We start from the raw sequence: 23999 nt of genomic DNA, 5'->3' as shown, positions 1-23999 counted from the left end.
AGTCACAGTCAGTTTTATAAAATCCAAATCAGTTTAACAAATCTTTGTCATGTCTTGTGCTGCACTATTTGAAAGTCTCTGTTTTCTTAATATCTTGAATCTCTCACAGTCCCAGTCAGAGAGCAACTCCATGTCCAAACACAAGTCTTCCTCTTCCTTCACCCCCTTCATCGACCCCCGTCTTCTCCAGATCTCTCCATCCAGTGGCAGCTCCCTCAACAACATGGGTAGGTCAGAACGAAACAGAGCGAATGTGTTTATTACGGAAGCTCAGTTATTAAGAACTGCTGACTGTAGCCTGCTTGAGTTCCCTGATGACAGAAGGATGCAGTGCAATGCGAGCGGACATTTGCAAGAGTGATGTTAATTGATGGGTGAAGATCGTTTAATTGCATGATGGCACCCACCCTGACCTCTGCTGCCTCTGTGCGCCCTTCCAGCAGGATTTGGGCAGGACGGACGGCTGGCGGACCCTCTGAGGTCCGACCCTTCCCGTAAAGGCTCAGTGGTCAACGTCAACCCAGTCAACACGCGCCCGCCCAGCGACACACCTGAGATTCGCAAGTACAAGAAGAGGTTCAACTCTGAGATTCTGTGTGCTGCACTGTGGGGTAAGTGTAGAATTTGGTGTTACAATTCGGCTTGCAGACAGCTGTCAATAGCAAATACAGTCTGCATGTGATATGGCAGTGTGCCACGTACAACCACTGATAGTGTGGGTGTCTCATTTCTGTTTAATTGTTCCAGGAGTGAACCTGCTGGTGGGGACAGAGAGCGGTCTGATGCTGCTGGATCGAAGCGGTCAGGGGAAGGTCTACCCGCTGATCAACAGACGACGCATCCAGCAAATGGATGTCCTGGAGGGACTCAATGTCTTGGTCACCATATCAGGTCCAGTACATGCGCTGCCGTTGGCTACTGAACAGAAATACTGGTTTTTGATCCATTTTCAGTCATGTAGATGTAGTGATGAAGGTTTGGATGATAGGCGGAAGGTTTTATTCTCTGGACTGTTTGGAGCTGCTGTCACTTCTTAGATGCATCTTTTATATATAATGCCACAGTGTGACTCATCTCTGAGAATGGACAGACAACTGATGCATAATTGCTTGTCTTATAATTGCTGTGTGTAATTTGTGACTCTAGACTTTGGTTGTAACTCTCTCTATGTTTTCTCTTAATCATCATCCGCCTTCTGCAGGTAAAAAGAACAAGCTGCGAGTGTATTACCTGTCGTGGCTGAGAAACAAAATTTTGCACAATGACCCTGAGGTGGAGAAGAAGCAGGGTTGGGTTAACGTGGGCGACCTGGAGGGTTGCGTCCACTACAAAGTTGGTACGTTCCCTTCAAAGATTCCTGGACCTCAAATGAATAATAGACACAAAAAGAGGGATTGACCAGGATTTTTTAAGAAGCCCCACTTTAAGCAATGCTGTCACTCATGAATGACTCACTTTTTTTCCAGTGAAATATGAAAGGATTAAGTTCTTGGTGCTGGCCTTGAAGAACGCTGTGGAGGTGTACGCCTGGGCGCCCAAACCCTACCACAAATTCATGGCCTTCAAGGTAAGCATGGATGCATCTGGGTCTCCAATCATTCCACCTGCAAGTGTAATTACACCCAATGTTTTGCAGTACTTCTTTGTTTGATTACCCCATTAACTTCTCTACTTATGGTTGTCTTTAGTCTTTTGGTGACCTGGTGCACAAGCCTCTGCTGGTTGACCTGACAGTGGAGGAAGGTCAGAGGTTAAAGGTCATCTACGGCTCCTGCTCAGGCTTCCATGCCGTGGATGTGGACTCCGGTGCCGTCTACGACATCTACCTGCCCACACACGTAAGAACGTGGCGCAGTCTCGATCGGACCTCATCTTTCACGCTCTTTGCTCTCTTAACTCTTCCTCCCGGCTCTCCCTCAGATCCAGACCAGCATTCAGTGCCACGCCATCATCATCTTGCCCAACACTGACGGGATCGAGCTGCTGGTGTGTTACGAGGACGAGGGCGTCTACGTCAACACCTACGGACGCATCACCAAGGACGTGGTGCTGCAGTGGGGAGAGATGCCAACTTCAGTGGGTAAGTGAGGCCATTGACAGTCCCCTTTAAATTTTGTAGTTGTCACAGTTTTTGCTGAATCCTCAAACTCATACCCGTCCGTTATCTCCCTCTGTGTCTGAGCAGCCTACATTAGGTCAAACCAGATCATGGGCTGGGGTGAGAAGGCCATAGAGATCCGCTCAGTGGAGACGGGCCACCTGGACGGCGTCTTCATGCACAAGAGAGCCCAGAGACTCAAGTTCCTTTGTGAGAGGAATGACAAGGTGACAACATTTCCTTTCCTCCCTTCCTCAGCTCCTTCCTTGTTTCTCTTCTCTCTCCCCTTTCCTTCCTGGCTTCCTATAATTTTACAGTCTGTGCTGCACTCGCTCATGCATGTTTGCCTTTGTCCCCTGTCTGCCAGGTCTTCTTCGCCTCTGTGCGCCCCGGAGGTGCCAGCCAGGTGTACTTTATGACCCTGGGACGCACTTCTCTTATGAGCTGGTAGTCCTCCCACCACATCAGCCAACGTGACAATACCATACCAACAGATGACGATTGTGACTATGACCGACGACGATCAAGAAGAGAACAGCCTTGAGCCTGAGCTGGAGAAGCCCCTCGATGGAGGGAACAGCTTCCTCTCACCCGCTCGGGCGAACAAACAATGGATTGGACTGTAATCATGAAAAAAAGCGAGGGGTGGGTGTGTGTCTGGGGCCAGGGGGAGGTGCGTTCTGTTTGGGTGCACTGTCACAAGTCACACCAAGTGTACTAGCAAACTATGTTCCGACAACAGGAGCCCCCACCAGCCTCCAGGTTTTTCTCCCCCCAGCCCCCGCTGCCCACTTTATGAGCCGATCCCCCTCCTCCTCTTCCTCTGCGGGACGTGGGATCTGTTGCCTGTTGACGGTAAATCTTTCTGTGTCATAGTAAAACTTTGCATCGTGTACGTGTGTGAATGGAAGAAACACTGAGCATGTGAATGACGGGGGCGATGGGGGGCTGAACGCGGCCGTTTGCTGTATCAAAGAAAGGCGAATCCTGTGTGCGCCCGCACCTCGAGTGTAGCTGTTCGTAGCTGTGTTTAGTCCAGGTCCCGTTCAGGTAAAATTAACTTCTTTTCCCACCACGGTAGATTTTCACGTCAAGCATGTCATGTAACACTACTTCACAGCCACAGTTTTCCCTCCCATAAGTAAGGCTTGACATGTCAATCTGCCTCTGCATCTTCACTTTTTTGCCTTCTCCTCCTTAAAGTGAAGACTTTTTTAAGGGACCTTCTTGATATATCCATGAAATACAGGGTACTGGATGTCAGCTTGTACATACTAACTACACAAAACCTTGTGGGCTTCAGACTCTCCCAGGTTTTACAGACACTTTCTCGACTTTTACCACATTGCCTCACGTACTGTAGGTTATGTCGGACAGAAGTAGCCCTGTTCATGACAGCATGTTGCTTTGGTGTTATTGACACAATTAGCCCCAGTTTTTCATACACTGTATATTTTGTATGTGACTTGCTGCACATAAATAAAGGATAAGAATTGAGGACACACCCTAGTTTTAAAGGAAAAATCCAACCTGTTTATTATCAATCTGTCATTTTTAGAGCTTCACAGTTTGTTCCTCTGGCCTCAGTTGCTCATTTTCACATGTTCACAGGCTCAGAGTCCGCAGGTTCTGTCGTTCTACTGGAAATACAAAAACACACCCCCAAAACCGCAAAATGGACCCACAAATGTGAGATGCATTACCGAAAGCATTTTTTTTTTTTTTTAGGTGGATTTTTCCTTTAACGTCACTCATGAGTTAGGGCTAGGATAAACTGTGAATTAGACATGCAGAATTAGCAGGTGGCCATTAAGGTAGCATGGAGGCCAAGTGACAGTAAGGGAATGAAGTGTGCATAGAGCTAGAGGGCTTTGAACATCACACTCCACAAAGGGGAGGGAATCAGCTGATTGTCCTCCATCTGCACAGTTGACACGCTCGAAGCATTTCGCATCAACGATCAACCAACTCTGTATTTTGAACGAGACTTTAGCTTCATGTTGCGCTAAACGGTTGCCTTAGAAGGGTTTCCAGCTGATTACAGCTGCTCAAAATCCTCTGCGGGTTTTCGACAAGTTAAAAGTGAAGAAGTTCGAAGTGTGTGTGACGTAGGCAGAATCTGAAGCAGCCATGCCATTCAATATTGGACCTCTTTCCGTTTTGGGCTTCAGACAGGCAGTTTTTATTCACTGAAGAGACAAATCAGCAATTTAAACTGGATCGTGATTCCATCCCAGAGTCAAATTTCATGTCTTCATTTTACTTTTCTTCCTTTCTCATCCTCTAAAACCCGAATGACAAGGCAAGACTTGTTTGTCACTTCATGTTAGACTCATTCCACCGTAGAATCCACCCTGCGGCTGTGTGTCTGTATGAATGAGAAAACTTTCACTCCCCCCACCTCCTCACCCAAACTCGTCTTTGTGATCCTGCTCTCAGTGCGGGCGGTGCCTTCACTGTCCAAGGTGGGACCTGCTGTGAGCTGCAGAACACGGGAATGAGATGCTTTCACTGTCTGATCATCTGTGAAGAGCAAATAAGGCAAAAAGTCACACGTTCTAATAGCAGTGTTACAAAACCACTTCAGACGGCATGAACTAAGCGGCATATTTTTAACTCTGACTTAGTTTTTAGTCTTGTTTCTGCCATTTTTATTATGTAACCCTTCAGATAAGTATGCGACTGCAGTGGTTTTTAAATTGTAATGCACACCTTATGTTGAAAATGTTTACAGAAGCAATTGTTTTGTTAAACCAATGTGCATCGATATGAATATTTATGGTTTAATTTTGAGGGCAGTTTTCCCCTGTTTTGTATTTTGTATTATTCCCTTTTTGTACTATCATTTAGACGTTTGTGTACAGGAATAATCGACTTTTGCTCATGTTATGAATTACACCGGTCTAGAGTGTGATTTCACTGATTCCTAAACATCCTGCATAGTGCACAGTGTGCCCCTGGCTGCGCGACAGCGCGGATCAAATGTTTTCTACCACCCAGGTGCCAGGCGACATGTTTCCCTTCAAACGTCTCTCTGCCATGACTCGCTAATTTATGTCCTCTCTGTGTGTACTATGGGAATTACTGTATTTTCCTGAAGGTCTTTTTTTTCCATTGAATAAAATCAGAAGTAATTTACAGTGTGCTGTCAATCTTTTAAATGACAACAACTAAAAATACGTAAAATGGAAGACATTACAAGTAGAATCTCTGCATTAAATTGCTATTTAAGTAAAGAGGCGGTACATTTGACTAAATCTACTTCCAAGTATCAACATTAAAGGCACTCAATGCAGTGCTAATCCCTTAGATGTTTGTGTAAGTGGCAGTTTACTGTTTGTCAGGGTGGAGCTAATTTGAACTGTTACCTTCCAGTGTTTGGTTGTCAAAAGCACATTATAACAATGCATCATATTTTATAAAGTCCACATTCACAACATGTTTCATGAAGAATATAACCGTCAGACTCTCCTTTAAGCCTCTGGGGCTTTATGTGAGTGTGTGTTAAATACGCTGCTGCAATTTTGCTCAGGTCATCTCTTAAAAAAAAAGGTGTATCTCAAGGGAATTCCTGATTACATGATTCAATCGTGTTTTGTATTTCAATCATAATTTGGAAACTAGTTAACTATAGCTGTCATGTAAATGTTGAATATGAACTGAAGAGGCTCTTATTTTTACACATACAGATATTTTTTTTTGCTTCAAAATTAAAAAGTACATAATTTCAGCAAAATAAAATAGATGTCCCAAGAAACACATAACAAGCTGTAATCCCTGTTATTGTGTCTTTAATCTTTTTCTTTAGATAAATTTCATCAAAAGTTGATCCAGTATTTAAAAAAATTTGCAAATTTACATTCCACTGCTGGCTGTGATACACTTGAGATCATGCAGCTTTTTAACTTTCAGCCACCGTTTCCAAGTGTCTGCATCCAAGTCCAGCTGCCCTGGATTTACCCCTCCTTGGATAACCGTGTCCTGAGAGTCCTCACAGACGGAACAGCGCCTCCATTTTTGATCTTCGCCACAGGATGGCGCCATTGTGCACCTTACGGCCCATCCCACTTCATATCGCTTCCAAACATGCCAACAGTTAAAGTAAAGTTAGCCTTGATTCTTACTAAAATAGTTTCCTGTGTACATGGAATATATGATTGTAAAACAGGTTGCGAGCACCTTCTTAAACTTTATTAGGGACGTATGGTAACTTTTCATGTAGGAAATATATCAAGGTGAACTCGAGTGCAGCTTCTGGGCCTTCAAAACGCGACTGAACGGCGCTTACGCTTTTATTTTGAAATACCGTATGCGGAAGTCGCCTCGTCACTCTCTTCAACTTGACGCAGTTTGGCTGGGTCACGCTGCAATCCAGCCGGATGTTTTGCGTCGCCAGTATGTGACGGGAACATTTGCTCGTTTTGTCACAAAGCTCATCGCGCGGCTCCTGCGGCGGCCCCGACCAGGTGAGTACCCATGCGAAGCGTTAGCAGAGCGAATTTGCGGGCCGGAGAAGCCGCAGGTTGGTGTGGGTGAAAGCTGCAGGGAGGTCGTGACGGTGTTGGTTTGCAGTGACCGTGCACGCCCCATGCGCGCTCCCCAACATCCATAATATAGTTTCTCTGGATTGTAGCCCCCTCAGCAAGCAGACGTCGGGGATGCTGCCGTGTAGTTTATCACCTGCTTGACTCGAAATCCGGCGCGGAGGTGCTTTTAAGCGAGAGGAAATGGAGTTTGTGCGCTGTGGAGCGAAGCAGGCCCGAGCAAAACACGAGCTTCCACTACTTCTCTGCACCGTGGTGATTTCATGTGGACCCTGTCTGTCTTTTCTCCACCTGTCTGCTGTTCATCTGTATGTGCCTGACAGCTGTGCCTTTGCCACACAATGGTGGGAAGGGGCTCCCTGAGGATCAGTGGCAGTCCAGGCTTGGTTTCACGGCTCTTGATGGGCAGGGGATCTGGGGTGAGCAGCAGCAGCCCCAGCAGCTGTCTTTTATCTCACCCTCTCCTCCAACTTCTGTCCATCTTCCCTGACTATTTCAGTGTGGACTAGAGATGACTGCTGCTGTCACTTTGCAGAGGCGCCTTGCAGAGTTGCAGTTTTCAAGGGCTCAAATAAGCCAGATCACCCATCTTGTATGTGCATGGCTTGCAGCCCATAGTTTTATCAGTCATCAAGATCACTTGCAAAGATTAAAAAGTGGGCTGAGGTGTGGCTGGGCTGCAGAAGAGGTGGCATGTGCATGCAGCTGTGCATTATATCCAAATCCATACCGGCTTTGTTTGCATGGTTTCGGGGGGTGTTTTTTAATGCTTTGTGGAAATGCAGGGGTCAGAGAGGTCACGAGCAGTGGCCCTCCTCCTGTTGCATAAACCTGGGTCAGATAATATATGCAAATTGTTGGTTTGGCCTTCCAGGTGGGTGTACTGCTGAAAAACCCACAAAACCCTAGATCGAGCTGCAACTCTTTTGCAGATCTGAAAGTTATTTTTCACACCAAAATGCCAAACATGTAGTTTCAGCTTCACAACTGTGAGTGTTTGTATCGTTTTAACTGATAATAAACTGATTATCTTTGTTGTTTTTTTTTGACTGTTGGTGTTGGTGTTCTGTCTGCAGCGTTATCTGCATCCACAGCGGAAAGCGATCACCCTGTTGCTGCTGCAGTTGGGAGCAGCACACACACCTGTTTGTTCCGACAGATGGCCTGCAGAGCGCTCCTCTGTCTGCCTGTTTGGATACTGTGCAGCGGGTCAGCTGTCGTCTCTCCCCCTCGTCGCCCTTATCTGACTCGGCAAGCTGACTCAGGCCACATTCTTATTTAATCAGGCGCTTGTTTTCCCCCCGTCGAGCTGAAAGGACACTTATTTTATTTGGCAGGTCGAGTGAGAACGCACACTGAAACACGCTGATGCCATGGGCTGCTGTTGCTTTTGGTTCCATACTAACCGCTCGCTGCCAAGATAAATTCTGCCGGATATTTACCCTCATCTCTCTAAATGAATATTTCTCTTGGCAGACACGTCGCCCTGTCCGCTGGCTTTAAAACTTAGAGGCTGGATCACACTCGGCCGTCCACTGGTGTGGGAGCTGCAGCTTCATTGGGCGCTGCGCTTGCAACGAATCTTCAGATATTTAAACCACAGCTGCAGCAGTTATTCGATGAGTAATCTGTTGGTCGATTAATCAGTTAATCCGCAGCTATTTTGAGAGCTGAGTCATTCTTCAAGCAAATACATGCAAAACATTTTCTTGCTGCAGTAGTAGAGGTTTTGATGCTGTGCTTTGTCCTATATGGTAGCAAAGTGGATCGCTGTGTTAGACTGTTGGGGGAGCAGCCATAGAAAGTCACTCATGCTGCTTCGCTTGGAGTCCTTTGCTATGATAAAGAAAATGTCTTTGGGATGTGTAGGCAGCTCAAGCAATCAATTTTTTTTGGTGCAAGTGATGCCAAACTCCTATTTGTCTTGTCAAACTGCCTGACAGGTAAGAAGGGTTTTCACGTCTTGCTGCTGCTTCCCACTTGTTGCGCTTTCCTCTTAAACCCTCGCCTTGCTGTCTCCACGTTTCCTGTATATACTGTATGCATATTCTAGTCTGCTTAGGTACAGCGAGTTGCACTAAAGTGGCCAGCCAAAGTAGTCCAGTCCATTTTTTTTCCCCCTCCTGTTGGCTGCATGCCCATTTTTGCACATTGGCCTCGCAGCATGTATAACTGTGCAATATGGAAGGTGCTTCGTATGTATTCGCATCAGTGACACTGGTGCAATTTGAAATTCTCTTGTTTGCACAATCACATAAAAGACAGAAAGGCAAAGACTTGTGCTTCCGAGTCATCTGCCCTAAGTGTGCTGCAACAATGAGGAACACGTCCCCTCCTCATACTCACTGGGACATAAAACTTTTTGATGTCCCTCACCCCCCACACTTGTCCTTTTTCCCTTTCAGCCCGGCCACACTCTCCTCTTTCCTCTTGCACTCTCTTAAAGGCCACGCTGGTCTTTCAGCCGGCCTCGGTCTTTTCTTTCTGTCTTGAACCCCCACCACCGCCACCACCACCCTCAGCTCCGAGACAAAGGGAGGAGAGTGACTGTAGTGCTCTGTAGCCAGGTGTTCTCCATTGCTGCCCCGGGCCGTAATAGCACCAACCCTCACACTGCAGCTGCCCTCCCCAGCCTCCCATTGTGTAGCTCCATTGTTCGGCCGCCCACCCCTCGTTGATTCATCGGCCACACAGGGGAAGCCCTTTCAGACTGAGGATTGTGTGTGTGTGTGTGTGTGTGTGTGTGTGCGTGTGTGCCGGTGCGCGTTGAGTACGCGTGCCTTGGGGAGACTGGGTGTTGCAGGCATTTGCCTACAGCCACTCCCCTCCTCCTCCTCTTGCCTCTGCGCCTCATTGTGAGGCCGCTCTGCTCTGATTGGTGGAAAGGCAGCCACTCTAAATGAGGGAATGGCAGACATTGTTGGTCCATCTGTTCTGCCACTCATTGTCCAACTTGCCTGCTTCTGTGGAAAAAAGATAGAGGTGTGGAAGGCACTCAGAGGACAGAGGCGTTGGGCTGGAGTCAGACGCTCTGCTGTACCTGCGGCGAAGACAAACCTCAGATCAACGCGCTGTGGGAACTTCAGGACTTTTTTTTTCTCAGTTTCACCTTTTCACCATGCGGAAATGAGCTCATCTACTTCCCTTTCTTCTCTGATAATTGATCTTTTAAAGTCTGGTAAGTCTGCACTTCATGAAACAGTTGCCACCGGGCCCTAAAGTGTCTCAGTTTAACCTCAAACAAAATAGTTTGGAGCACTGTGCTACATCTGCTTAAACTCAGTCTGCAGCTGTTTGAATTTCAGCGTCATCTGTGTTGATGTGAAGTTTTAAGGTCTGCGGAGGCAGGGATGTGCTGGTGTTGTGGGGATTTTTGAGGGGGTGGTAACAAAAAGCAAGCTTTTTCTTATCTGGGTCACATGAGGCTGGAGGAGGCAGATACTGCTTTGACTAAAGATGCTGGCTTTCGGAAAGCATGAGTGTGTGCATGTGTGTGTGAGTGTGTGTATGCATGCAACTTTCCCATCTGATTGTGTGTCCTCAGCTTGTGTGTGTGTCAGTGCTTGTCTTTCCTGCTGCGTCTTTATACTCGTTCGATTGGATATGTGGAGACAGGGCTGTTGGTGTTTGTGTGTGTGTGTGTGTGTGTGTGTGTGTGTGTGTGTGTGTGTGCGTGTGCGTGTGTGAGTGTGAAAGAGAGAGATGGGGAGACACCAGTTGCGAGTACCACTCGGCCGACATCTGTTGCCCTACTGCTGGTGGGGGAAGCCTAGTGCACCATCTACATGCACAGCACACACACACACACACACACACATACAGTAGTGTCTCCCTGGCTGATTTTTCTGGGGCAGCCCCCTTTAGACAAGTTTTGCAGCGATACACGGCCAGACAACCCCCCTCTCCTCTTCCTCGCGCCCCTCCCAGATCCCCCCTTCAAACCGAAACCCTCACCCACACTTCTCACACAAAGCTCCCACATACAAAGCTCTGTAAAGACGGTGTTACATATTCATTACTGCCTCCATCAAAGCCACCGGAGCTGCCGCTGCTGTGTGTGGGAGCCGGCCCACCGATGTTTGAAAGATGCACCCACTCGACCTGGACGCTTGGAGACGGTGCGACGGGGTCGCTCCGCCGTTGGTCCGTTGAGATGAGGCCTGGTTTCGGGGATTCAACAGTGCTTTATTCTGCGGTGCCGGGACCACACTGCCAGACTTTCTTTGAAATCCCAAACCGTGAAAAGGCTCTAATCAGAGGACACATTTAACAGGCTTTTAACGGTGACGAGCACACTGGTCATATTTTTGCTGCTGAAGCAGTTGAAACAACAGGACTAGGATCAGATTTTTAAACCAAGTAGGATTAATGTGATACAGCAGCTCCAACTGCTCTGAGGCAAGAAACTGTAAGTGTTCATGATAATCATTGTGTTTTAGGCCTGTTTATCCGCCCAGCAATTTATGTGACTGTTTGCTCATTTTTACTTACTGTAATAGTTAATATCTGGCTTTTGAAACAAGACTCGTGCTGGAACTTTTCTACTGTTCTCTGACAAGTTTTCAACGAGCCAATCAATCGGTCCTTTAATTGAGAAGATAATCAGCAGAATAGCCAAAAATGATGATGTGGGTCAGGATCTGTGGGGCTTAGCACTTCAGCTAAACACTTTGCAAGAGGAAACATTGAAAATCCATTACCACTTTATTAGCATGGCTGTGAATGTATCCCATCATGCATTGGTTGAGTATTGTATATTTTTTGACTTTGATGATTGGCCCTGTGCTGATTACAGCAGGCTTCTCTCATGCATGTGTGACAGTACCCTACTTCTGGATATCTTTCTGCATATATTTATATTTTTGTCAGCCAAACCTAATTTAAACACAAGCAGCTGTACAAGAACTTTGTCTCAATAAAATAGTGTGAAGTTGGCAAAATTTGAAATTAAATCAAGAGCTATTATAAGATAAGAGCTTTAAGATATTTATATGATTTTGAATCTGGGCAGACTTTGGTTACCTTTTAATTTAGGATCGTTGGTGCCAGTGACACATTTCGGTCGATAGTGTTGAGGTTTTATTCGGGGATGCTGTGATCCTTCCTCCTCAGATACTATTTCATGCAGTTCAACTCAAAATGCCAAAACCGAGTACCAGTCAAACACCAGGGCTCTCCTTTACCCTAATGTCGAGAAACTCATTCTGAGTCATTTTTTTCTGGAAAGTGATGCCACATATTGTTTGGTTCCAGCTGTGAGTGGACTAGTGGAAACACTGAATCGCACGATGACACTGATGGAGGAAGTGTATTTGATAAAGATCAACCACATCATGGCCAAGACCCGATTTAACTGACTGACTTAATCAGATCCGTATCGGCACACTGGAGGCCAAGCCCAGCTGCTGACACCAGATCCCACTTTAACTGCTGTCAATTCTAGGGGCTCGTTGTAATTTGCTCGCGTCCTTCACCAGAGCCGCTGGTGTCACGTCACGTCCTCGCAGCGCTGATGTGCCGCTTGTGCTCCGGCGGGCCGATGTCAGACCTCAGAGAAACTTAACCGGAAAAGTAGTTTGGCTGAGTCAGTTCAGACGGCAGCAGAGTGGAGTGTGTATGAAATGCTCACCGTGGCCCCTCCCTCTCCACAGCAGTGTGAGTCACTATTTGAGGTCGACGTTGTATCTGTGTGTTCATGGGCACCATCAACACCCACACTGGTTGATGCCAAGGTCCTCACTCCTGCAGGTCTGTTGCTGTCTTGGGTGGCCAGTGAGGCACACTTAAGCCCCTCCCTCCCCCACACCAGACCTTTTTGTAATGTGTGTGTGTGTGTGTGCATGCATGTGTGTAAGGCGGGTCGCTGGCTGAGCGCCGCAGCCTCTGTCTTGGCATTTGGAAGGGAGAATGCTTTCAACAGCTGTAGCTTAGCAACAGTAGCTCAGCCGCGTTGCTAGGCAGCCCGTTTTCATAAAATGCGCACTCACCCCAACCCCCAAACACACACACACACACACACACTCACACACCCCCCCCCCCCCATCTAAGTCACTTCCCCTTCCATCATCTGTGCTGTCCAGATAACGTGGGCTTAAATTGTTTTTATGGGTTGTAAGATGCTGAAGTCCAACCAGGCTGACGAGCTTCAGGCAGTGTCTAACTGGGAATTTGCATTTGTGGAATTTCCTAATACTGTATGACCCTGGAGGGTTTCATCACCAGGAGGGGGCTGTTTGTTCAAAGACAGACAAGCAGTTTAACACAGTAAAATGCATATCCTTGTACAGATAGAGGTGTTTTTTTTTTGTTTTTTTTTCGGAAATACCCTAGATAGTGCAACTTTTAGTGACATCAGGAAGCCTAAATGTCATGCAGACTTAACTCAGTCACTAGCCTGTAATTTTGTCTCAGATTGTCGTATCGCTTTCACAATCTCAGATTAACTTTCCAAAGTGCTCCTTGCAATTTGTGGCGGCTCAACCTTTGACACCAATCAGATCCCATGACCTGGGTGTTCGAATGCGATATGTTGATTGGCTCAGTCGCCTCAGAGCCCCTCGGTGTTTAAATGAGTGACTCCGCTGCCCCGGTGGGAAGAAGCATATGGACCTTAATTAGCAGGTAGAATGCGAGGGGGAAGGGTCTGTCGGCCCCAGCGCTAACGTCTTTTTCACCCTCTGTTCCCCCTTAGATTAATGTGCTGTGGCGTGGCCCTATAAAACACACTGGGGCCAGTCAAAAAAAAAAGAAAAGAAAAGAAAAGAAAAACGCGGGAGTCCATTAATTAGGGCGAGAGGCCCATTGGCTCTTTGTGTCTACCAGTCTGGGCCTCGGCGGAGTCCCCCCACTGCCCGCGACAGCCAGCCAGAGCCAGCGTAAACAACACGAGCTCAGAGCCTTCCAGCGTCAGGAGGGCTGAAGATTTTCATATGAAAATAAAGGAGAACACAGTCATTTTCCTAAAATAACAGTCAGTGTTGACTCTAAATTTTCATGTAATAATACAGCCTGAATGCAAAGTGCTACTTATTTCCAAGGGATTTCAGTCGTAACAGACATCATAGTTACATTTGCAGGCAAATGTTCTCAGGGGTTTACCCAGAGGCCTGACACTCTTTAAGCGTCGTCTCGACATATATAACAACAGACTTTCATTTGACTACCAGTGCCGACCGTTCACTCATTATTCCTTCCTGACTCTTTTTTTAGGCACCGATGAGTCGAGCTTTGTGAGAGGGCAGCAGTCAGCCCCGTGTGCTGGATGTCTGTGACAGATCCATGGGCCAGAAGGACCATGTGGAGGCAGGAGCAGGCCACATCCTCGACCTGGGGCTGGATTTGGAGTATCTCCACGTAGCAGGGGCCGACCGGCAGGCTGGCGGCACCGACGGGCCCCCTGCTATGGAGGAGCAGGGGGAGAGCTCCAGCGACAGCAGCGCCGGCAATTCCCCTCCGCCAGCGGAAAATGCCGGGTCTGATGCGGAGTGCGAGTCTTCCAGCACCACCCTCGCTGCCAGCCCTGACCCGGACGGAGGAGAAGGAGGGTTAACTCACAGTAAGAACGCCCACCAGCCGCTTTGTCGGACCCAGTGTGTGGACTTAGGGACCGAGGGTCCTCCTGAGCCCCCGTCTGAACTCTCACCAGAGCACGAGCGCGACACCCCTGCCCAGCCTTCACCCAGCTCCCCGTGTAAGGACCCACCCGAGCCTCCGTCCACATCAGAGCCGGCGTCCGAGGCCGGTGGGAAGGAGTACCAGGCGAAGCTGGAGTTTGCCCTGAAGCTGGGCTACTCTGAGGAGACAGTGCGACTGGTGCTGTCCAAGCTCGGCCCTGACACCCTCATCAACGACATACTGGGAGAGCTGGTCAAACTGGGCACCAAGCCAGACAGCGAGCAGCCGGCTGGATCATTAGCCTCTACCTCATCTTCTTCATCCTCCTCTTCCTCTTGTGGTTGTTCCGATTTGCTGGATGGCCAGAGGTCGGACTCGCCCTGTCCTTCAGACTCTCTGTGCGACCAGGACAACCTGCGGCCTGTTGTGGTGGATGGCAGTAACGTAGCCATGAGGTGAGCAGTGACAGTGACAGTTTTAATGAAGGCATGTCCTAAAATATCCAAAATATTAATTTGCTATTACCCTCCGCCTCTTATGTCCCATAGCCATGGCAACAAGGAAGTGTTTTCCTGCCAGGGCATCCAGCTGGCTGTCGATTGGTTCCTGGAGCGTGGCCATCATGACATCACAGTATTTGTGCCTGCATGGAGGAAAGAGCAGTCCCGGCCCGACGCCCCTATAACAGGTCAGTGCAAGAGGCTGTTTGACACACATGCAGATTAATAAAGATAAAGATCATTCAAGCACGTTTGTCTCAAACCATACCACAACCCTCCCCACCCTCTTACACAGATCAGGAGATTTTGCGTCGACTAGAGAAGGAAAAGATCCTCGTCTTCACTCCTTCCCGGCGCGTCCAAGGTCGGCGCGTGGTTTGCTATGACGACCGCTTCATTGTCAAGCTGGCCTATGAGTCAGACGGCATCATTGTCTCCAACGATAACTACCGAGACCTGGCTAATGAGAAGCCCGAGTGGAAGAAGTTCATTGACGAGCGGCTGCTCATGTATTCCTTTGTCAATGACAAGTGAGTACGGGTGGATTAGCGAGGGATGGGATTGATCAGAAGAATTGTGACCGATGGCCTCTCATATCTTATTCCCCGCTAGTACTCCATCACATCTGACATTTAGTGCACGAGAATTACAGTTTATTTTATTCTGTCTAATCAAGTCATAGTAGAAATGACACATCACAATCTCTCCTATCCTCCCTTCCCGTGTCGCAGATTCATGCCCCCCGATGACCCTCTTGGTCGTCACGGCCCCAGCTTAGACAACTTCCTGAGGAAAAGACCCGTCATGCCTGAGCAGAAGAAACAACCTTGCCCATATGGTGAGAACAGCATTACATATGAATAACAGAATAACACTGCAAATGATCAACAAATGCAAATGTGACTGATAACATTATGTGTGTTTGTTGTGGTGAGTGCATGTGCAGGCCACATGCTGCGGGGGGGCAGCATGCGGCCTGAGGGCTTTTTGTATATTTACTGTGTGAGACCTTCTGTCTGTTTGCTCCAGGAAAGAAGTGCACTTACGGCCACAAGTGTAAGTACTACCACCCAGAAAGAGGTGCTCAGCCCCAGCGTGCCGTGGCTGATGAGCTGCGCGCCAGTGCCAAGACCTGTGTCACCGCAAAAAACCAGGGGGACGCTGGGCTGGTGAAGAGCCACAGCGTGCCAGCTGGCAGCATTGAGGCAAAAAAAGGCGCTCCGAAAAGGCAGTCGGATCCCAGCATCCGAGCTCTGTCGTACAGCGATGCCGAGGAGAAGCTGCTGGCAAAAGGCAGGGCGGAAAGCCAGAAGGGCGGCATGTGTGGCAGCAGCAGTAGCAGTGCGAGTATAACCATGTCCTCAGCCCCGGGAGGCGGCCCTCTATCCGGACTTAACCTTCCCCAGGACCAGCAGTCCAGAGCAGGGACTCCGCATGGTCTACCGGCCCCCAGCCATGACCTTTACCCTCACTGTGAGTCTCCAGACTTGAGCTACTACTCCGTAACGCGCGCCTACTCTGGCCTGAGCCTCTCCTCCAGGCGGAGCCCGGACTGTCGCTTCCCCAATGACACAGACCTGCGGCTGGGCTCCATGGGCTCAGCGGGCTCCGAATGCGGCAGCGAAAGCAGCGTGAGTTGCGGTAGCAGCTGCGACTCGTACAGCGAGAGGCCGTGTCCCGGATGCCCCCCGGACACCTTACTGGAAGACAGCGTCCATTTTGCTAATCCCCACAGCCGGCTGTATCCCCATCACGCCGCATCAAACCACGAACTCTGTGGCCTTCATCCTGCCGATTACACAAATATCCAACACAGCCACGCGTCTAATACTGGAGTACACGGCTACCACCTGAGTGTAGCACGTGGGCAGAGCTGTGCCCACGATCAGCCTCCGCCAGAGGCTCCCCCGAAGCGCCCTCTCTACCCCTTGCCCCCTCACCTCCAGCACCAGCCACTGGCTGCACGCTCCAGCTGCCCAGGCGACTACCACTCTCTAACCCAGGCCAACACCCATCCCCCCGGCTCTCCTCTCGGCCGCTGCCTGGCGCCAACGCGAGCAGAGAGTGTGTCAGACTCACATCTGTATGAACACCTCTCCACATCGCACCATCACCACCGGACGAAAGCTCTGCCCAGCTGGGACACGTACTATAGGCAGTCTGCACTGCCGCCGTCCAGGTATGAGCCGTCTGCCTATCAGAGCCTGCCAGACACACGCCAGTCATCCTGGCACGCCCCTCCCTGGGCACAGGACGGCTACGCCCAGCACCACTCCTCTCACCCAGCTCTCCACCCATCCCCGACGCATTACCTAAACCACCCGCCGCCTCCAGCCCACTCTCCACACCCGCCTCACCCATCCAGCACTTCCCTCCCGCCGTACCCGCCTCACAGCGCTCACCTTTCAGTGCCCTCCCACGCCCCTCCCCCGTCCTACATGCCGCAGCACCCAGAATCCCCTGCACACGGCCGCTACGGCGACGTGAGGGAGAAAGTGTACATCAACCTGTGCAACATCTTCCCCTCAGAGCTGGTGAGCCGGGTGATGGCCAGGAGCCCTCACGTCACAGACCCCCAGCAGCTGGCCGCCGCCATCCTTGCAGAGAAAGCCCAGACAGGCTACTGAAGATGAAGGACAGGGTAATCTCCCATGTGAACAGTAGCAGTTACGTAGTCTGAGCAGGAACACGAAAACACAAACTGTGTTTGGTTTGCATCAGCAGAGCAAACTGGAATTTGCCGGTGCAACATTTGAAGGCATGTTGGGGTTTGCATGGTGGAATTAGAAACACTGGAATGCTTTTGGATTGTCTGCAAGGAGAGCGTTTTCTTTTCTCGTGACATTAATGAGACAATGCATACGTTTTAAAGGATATAAAATGCCGAAGATAATCCAAATCCAGCTCTGGTCACCGTGCAGCGACAACGAAATCAACTTAAAGAAGTGTGGAGAGAGCGAGTCATTTGACGACTTTGATACAAAGTGCGACTTGTGGAGATAGTTCTACACCTGTCATGTTAGTCTTTATTTATTTAGTAGCTTATTATATTTTCGCACTCACATTAGGACTCGTTATGCATAAGATTCAAAAGGCACTTTATTTTTGTGTGTGTTTCTCAGCCGAATCACAAACAAGTGAGTTGGTATGGCGTCCATCAAATATGACGGACTATTTAATCATTTCCACCACGTTTGTGGCCGGATTCTGATTTGTAGGGACCACACACGCGCACACACACACACACACACACACACACACACACACACTTTTTTCATTCATGTGTAAAGTGCCAGATGGATGGGATTTTCTACTTCATAACTATAAAGAAAGTATCACAGATAAATTTCATACATTTCCACGTGATTCTCCTCATTAGTTTTGTGGCGAATCCCCGTCTGGTGCTCCATCATCACATGACCTTTCCAAGTTACTGTTCGATCGAGGTCTGTGTATCATGGTTATCTGTGTGTGTGTGTGTGTGTGTGTGTGTGTGTGTGTGTGTGTGTGTGTGTGTTTTTCCATGTTGATAGATGTGGGTGTCTGAAAGATCGTCGTCTTATTTGAGACGACGTCAGTATTTTGGTCAGAGTTGTAGCTGTAGAGATGGGTGACCCTGTCGTGTGTACCTTAGTTTTAGTAAGGGACATCTCTCTCTCTCTTTCTCTCTCTCTCTCTCTCTGGCCCTTTATTTTGGGTCAACTCTGGCATCTGCTACAGACAGAACATCTGGACATCAGTCAATCAAACGTGTACGTATTGTAAATATATTTAACAGATCCCCCTGCCGTGCTTTTTGGCGAACAGCGTCTACTGTCGTCTGTAGCAGATCCCAGCTGAATCCACGCTAGACAGAGAAAAACTTTGTTTGATACAAATTGTATCATTAACTAAGTCGCTGATGTTATATACAGTACATGGACTTGTTGATCTGTATTTATCAAACACTCTTGATGTATTGCTATATGATGAAGTGCATTGACAACAGTTGTGTTCCGATCGAGATGTTCCAACTTTTAATCTTGTGGAAATTGCTTTGAGACAATTATTTCACATATGTTATGAAACAAAAGGAAGTCGTCTGCCTACTATGTTTAGGCATCGCAACTTCTTTATCTGCGCTTTTGGGTTTGAAGCTGGCTTATTTTCTACAGGAGCTCCAGTTAAATCATGCGTGGGAAATATTCATGAGTTTACCGGTCATCCACCCATTTGAAAATGGAAGGGAATTAGTCTGTTTTTTCAGTGAGGTTGGGGTCAGTTCATTATAAGTTTATCAGTTTTTTTTAGCTTCTTTTAAGTCGGGAAGTAGAAATCCTTTCAGGTAACATACAACACTTTATGCTTGAAATAATAGGAAATTGATGTTTTATCATTAACTAATCTATTGTTTCTATTAAGTCATACAACTGAGTGGATAGGCTCCAACCATGCTTAATAAGTGAAATTTTATACTTGGGTCAGTCCCATAACCCCATGGCGGCCATTTGAAATGTCTGTAACAATTATTACATGTTATTGCATACCTGACCTGTTCGGGATATTCAGCATACTGGGACAGAAAAATTAACAACAATAATTTGGACATATGTTGCCCTCAATTGGTAGGACGTTAAATGTTCTGAAGGCAGCGTTGGCTTATCTACAACTGCGCCGAGGTCCAGATATTTAGGCCATATTCAAATGTTTGCTGCCTGTCAGCTGATTCAAGGAGCAGTTCACTATGGCCGCCATGGATTTAAAGTCTACAGAGTGAGCTCGTCACACAGTTCATCACAAGCCAGCTACATAAAGCCCACTGGTTTCTTTCGCGTCCAACGTGTCACGTTGTACAAATAATGAGTAGTTGTACAATAAGACGTGCTGTTGATGAGAGAACCTTTGTGTGTATTGAAGAAGCGCCTTCTCTCTGGCCTCCTGGCACTGTGTGTCAGTGTGGCACCTGAGGGTGGGCCCAAAGTAATGCCTCTTCATGGCATTGTGCTTATGACACATCCAATACTCTGAACTATGTTCAGCTAACTGTTATGCATGCTTGATTTGTTTTTGGTTTCTGCATGGTTCCTTGTGTTTAATTTGTGTACATAGCTGTGTTTCTGTCCTGGAGGCTTGCCGTTTCTGTGACATGATGTTAGCTGTCGAGATGCCTCTAGGCTTATATACACACAAAAATTGCTTGTTTTTTTTCTGCTCGTTTAAGTTTTATTGCATATATCAGTTAGTATTGATTTCAGTACAGCACCCTCCTTTGACATTCAATGTAAAGTCAACGAGAGTGTTGCTGTGTTTTCTATAAGGCTTGACATTTACTCCAAAGGATCACGCATTTGCAATGCATCCCACTTTTCTCCAACATTGTTTGCTTTGGAAGTGCACTTGGCCATAGATAGTGATAATGGAAACCATTGTGTTAAATCGACCTCTGTGCTGTAGCTTTACAATGCTCTACAGGCCAGTAAACTCAAATAGAATAAAGATCCTCTGTTTCCATTTATATTTGCATTTTGCCAGTAGTATAACAGTGTATCTTACTGATTATTGTAACATTCTCACCTGTAATTGTGATTGTTCATTAAAGAGTACTGCTATAAAACGTGGTGTGAAAGTGGCGTGGTTAGAACGTGCTTTACACAATTTCTGTACCATATTATTTTCCTGTAACAGTAATAGATTACTTAGTATAATATAAAATAACAGTGCTTTCCTTATAACAGAATTTTTTAATCTTGAACAGTTATTTTTATTCAAGCTCCGGAAGATCACAATGTCTAACTAATTAGTGTAATATATATTTAGGTAGCTTCAGTTAATTTAAACACAAGATACTTGTGCTCAAAAAGAGGATTCATTCTCAGTGAAGAACCTTGGAGCTCTAATCTGCCTCTATACCTGCCAAAGAGCAGTGATTCCTAACACGTCTCTGGGGGTCATCAGGTGGAAACCTCCCTTCAACAGTGTTTCGCCTACTTAGTCCCACTACACCTCCAGGAGGTTAGGCAGTGAACTCCGGCGTCCCAGAGTCACCCCCCCTAGTGCCAGTTCACACTGCTCCTACACAATCCAAACAGCACCGCCACGTTCAACTGACCCAGAGATGCTCCAGGTAGTGGCCAGTACCGATGCTACCATTTAACTATTGCTAATGCTACTGCTAACCGCTAGGAAGAACAGAAGAAGACAATACAGTTCCGATGCTACCATTTAGCTAATGTTATGTGCTAACCGCTACCTGCTAAGAGGAACAGAAGAAGACAATAACGCTAGATTCACCTATACTGTTAACATAATTAAATAATTAATTTGTAATAATAATTAATAATAAAATTAACAAACTCTCGTCTGTCGACACTGTATAGTCGGAATGTTGGAGTGCGCAGACGTGATTGGCTGAGTAAGATGGCGTCAGTCACATGCAATTGGTCTGTGCCGAAAGACTACAAAAGCTGCGCCCCGTTAGAGTTTAAGATTGAATGTCCGCTTTTGTGTTTCACATTAACAGTCTCAGCCAATTTTACAGGTAAAAATGTCAACACATCCTAACAGTTGAACTGTTTCAGAGGATCACTTTCTTGGTTCCTCTCTTATATCCCACACATCGCTTTTTTGCTCAGTGAGAGAACTGAGCTTTAGCTCGTCCTGACAGGATTTTAAATCTGGCCTTGAATGGAATCAGGGCCATTCTCAAACACATGTGGAGGTGTTCAGTGGTGAACCTGGGACGATATTTAATTTTGATTATGTTCATATTTCTTTATACTGTCTTTTCATGTGAAACTAACTCGCTCATCTGTGTACACTGTATAGTCGGAATGTTTGAATGCGCAGTCGTGATTGGCTGAGGCGGATGGCTGAACTCGCATGCAATTGGTCTGTGCGTTTGTTTTAGCTGGAGGTCCGGGTCTGATGGGACGGCTCTGGGTCCGGATTCGCACTGCTGACCTATGCTTTAGACCATCCCGACCAGGCATTGGTGTGGAAGATGCAGTTACCTACCTGCTCCATAGCTCTCTTTCCCACCTGGGGAGCACTGGGAGCATGGAGAGGGTCATGTTTTTTTTTTGTTTTTTTTTCTCCAGTTCTTTCATCACAATCAGCCACCACTGCAGAGGGGGGAAACTGGAAGGAGTCGGAGTAGACTGCCACCTGGCTGCATTGACCACCGACTACCTCACTAACAGACTGCCTGGACCTGGACTGCCCTCTGGACACCGCTGAGGACGTAGGTGAGAGGAGAGGATTGACAAAGTACCCACTGTACTTCATGCTGAATGTAGCACTGGGTCCGCACTTCATGCTGAATGTAGCACTGGGTCCGTATTCATACTGTTTTTGCATTGATGTGTGATTTATCATGCACAAATTACCTTGTGAAATATCACTTTTTCACTCTCTTTAAGTACTCAATTTATGCATATATACTGGTGTTCTACTGGGACACATATATATTTATCACTGTGCAATACTGTGAATGCTGTACTTATTTTTCCCGTACCCACCATGTGTAATTTCTGTACAAAGTGCGTCAGTTCTCTGAACTGAACTTTCAGCTGTACTCAGCTCACTCAGCATCGCAGTTCAAGAATGTGACTGTGCATGCGTTCTATTTTGCAGCAGAAATAAATGTGAAATGTGCGTTTTGTTCAACAAACTGTATCATTAGCTTTGGTTTTCACGGGTGATGAATCAGTGGGAAAGCTGAAGCAATTAAACCACTTCATGAGTTCTGTTTATTTTTCATGAAACATGCTGATTGTAAACGAAATAAAAACCAAATGTCCTGTTCCTGAAGATTATCAGTAACACTAAAACGAGCATAAGCTAATAACAAGAACATTATTCTCATGAATTAATGTGCTGACTATAGAGATGACTGCCCTCCAGTGGCCAATGTCAGTAACTACACTTAACACTCATATTCACACGACAGTATGTGTGCCTGAGCTCCAGCTCACTCCATCTGTCGAAACCATAGCCATCTGTTGAAACATTAGAATGACAAATACAACATCCAAGAAGCACATTGCCAGCCTCAGGTATAGTTCATTCTAATAAGTTGCTGCTATCTGCTGGTCAAAGGTTGCCGGAGCAAATCCAAGTTCTTGCTTTTTCAATGTTTTCTCTTCAGACTAAAGTGAGCAGTAAATAGAAGTTCCGAGCAGGACAAGGCAAGCTCAGGTACAGCTCAGTGAGGTAAGATGCTGATGTGGTTGCTGGTGCTGAAAGCTGAGGTTGGTGGATCAAATCCAAGTTTCTCTCTGGTGATGTTTTCATAGTTTTCTCTTCAGAGTGATGTGAACAACAAGTAGAAGTTCCGAGCAGCTCTTAGTAAGCTCAGGTACAGCTCAGTGAGATAAGTTGATGGTGCTGATACCCGGGGTAGGTGGATCAAAACTAGGCTTTCCTCTGGTGGTGTTTTGGATGGTTTCTATTCAGACTGATGTAAGTGGTAAATAGAAGTTCCAAGCAGCATAAGGCAAGCTCAGGTACAGCTCAGTGAGATAAGATGCTGATGTGGTTGCTGGTCCTGAAAGTTGAGGTTGCTGGATCAAATCCAAGTTTCTCTCTGGTGATGTTTTGGATGGTTTCTCTTCAGAGTGATGTGAACAACAAGTAGAAGTTCCGAGCAATCCATAGTAAGCTCAGGTACAGCTCAGTGTGATAAGTTGATGGTGCTGATACCTGGGGTTGGTGGATCAAATCCAGATTTCACTCTGGTGATATTTTCACAGTTTTCTCTTCAGACTAATGTGAGCAGCAAATAGAAGTTCCGAGCAGGCCATAGTAAGCTCAGGTACAGCTCAGTGGGATAAGTTGGTGATGCTGATACCTGGGGTTGGTGGATCACATCCAGGCTTCCTCCTGCTGGTATTTTCCAGATTTTCTCTCCACAGTGATGTGAAGAATAAATAGAAGTTCCGAACAGGTCTGAGTGCGTAGGGGCTCGGTGGGGCAGCGGGGAGCGTTCCGGCTTGGTTAAGCCTCTGTGACACGGAGTGTTGCAGATATGGTTCGAATCCCGTGTAACCCCGGGTCCTGGCGCGGTGGGTGGGGGCCGAGCCCCCCGGGTTCCTGGAGAAATGCAGGCAGGGGGTTATAGAAGAAGAAATAAAAACCAGCTGAAATTTTAGCTGCTTTTTTTTTTTGCGGCGTCGTCGTCGTGGCCGTCGTGTCCCCCAACCCCCTTTATTTGCTTTCTCGATAAGAAGGGCGCGTCGCCGCGTCGTCGTCGTGGGCGCGTCGTCG

General features: G+C 47.3%; 2 protein-coding genes across 17 annotated transcripts in view; both read left to right on the top strand.

Moving 5' to 3' along the window:
* The window catches only part of LOC121627187 (mitogen-activated protein kinase kinase kinase kinase 4-like), a 37841-nt gene extending 32603 nt beyond the window's left edge, over positions 1 to 5238 (top strand). For 14 of the 16 annotated variants that reach the window (XM_041965935.1, XM_041965930.1, XM_041965934.1 and 11 more), the window contains 9 exons: positions 110 to 227; positions 441 to 611; positions 748 to 891; positions 1202 to 1336; positions 1467 to 1567; positions 1689 to 1838; positions 1921 to 2080; positions 2186 to 2325; positions 2466 to 5238. In XM_041965935.1, coding sequence (XP_041821869.1) covers positions 110 to 227; positions 441 to 611; positions 748 to 891; positions 1202 to 1336; positions 1467 to 1567; positions 1689 to 1838; positions 1921 to 2080; positions 2186 to 2325; positions 2466 to 2549 — 1203 coding nt within the window. In that variant the 3' untranslated portion in view covers positions 2550 to 5238. The remainder of the gene's footprint in view (positions 1 to 109; positions 228 to 440; positions 612 to 747; positions 892 to 1201; positions 1337 to 1466; positions 1568 to 1688; positions 1839 to 1920; positions 2081 to 2185; positions 2326 to 2465) is intronic. The other 2 variants (XM_041965936.1, XM_041965921.1) reach the window with 1 other exon arrangement.
* A 1222-nt stretch (positions 5239 to 6460) lies between these two features.
* LOC121627526 (probable ribonuclease ZC3H12C) lies at positions 6461 to 20333 on the top strand. Its single transcript, XM_041966458.1, has 6 exons — positions 6461 to 6564; positions 13852 to 14711; positions 14805 to 14944; positions 15052 to 15286; positions 15488 to 15594; positions 15786 to 20333. Exons 2-6 carry the CDS (start codon positions 13921 to 13923, stop codon positions 17381 to 17383), a joined length of 2871 nt encoding a protein of 956 aa, XP_041822392.1. The 5' UTR covers positions 6461 to 6564; positions 13852 to 13920; the 3' UTR covers positions 17384 to 20333.
* Positions 20334 to 23999: the final 3666 nt, after the last annotated feature.

The sequence above is a fragment of the Chelmon rostratus genome, chromosome 24 (assembly GCF_017976325.1).
Source record: "Chelmon rostratus isolate fCheRos1 chromosome 24, fCheRos1.pri, whole genome shotgun sequence".
Classification (NCBI taxonomy): domain Eukaryota; kingdom Metazoa; phylum Chordata; class Actinopteri; order Chaetodontiformes; family Chaetodontidae; genus Chelmon; species Chelmon rostratus.
This window is presented reverse-complemented; position numbering and strand designations above follow the sequence as displayed.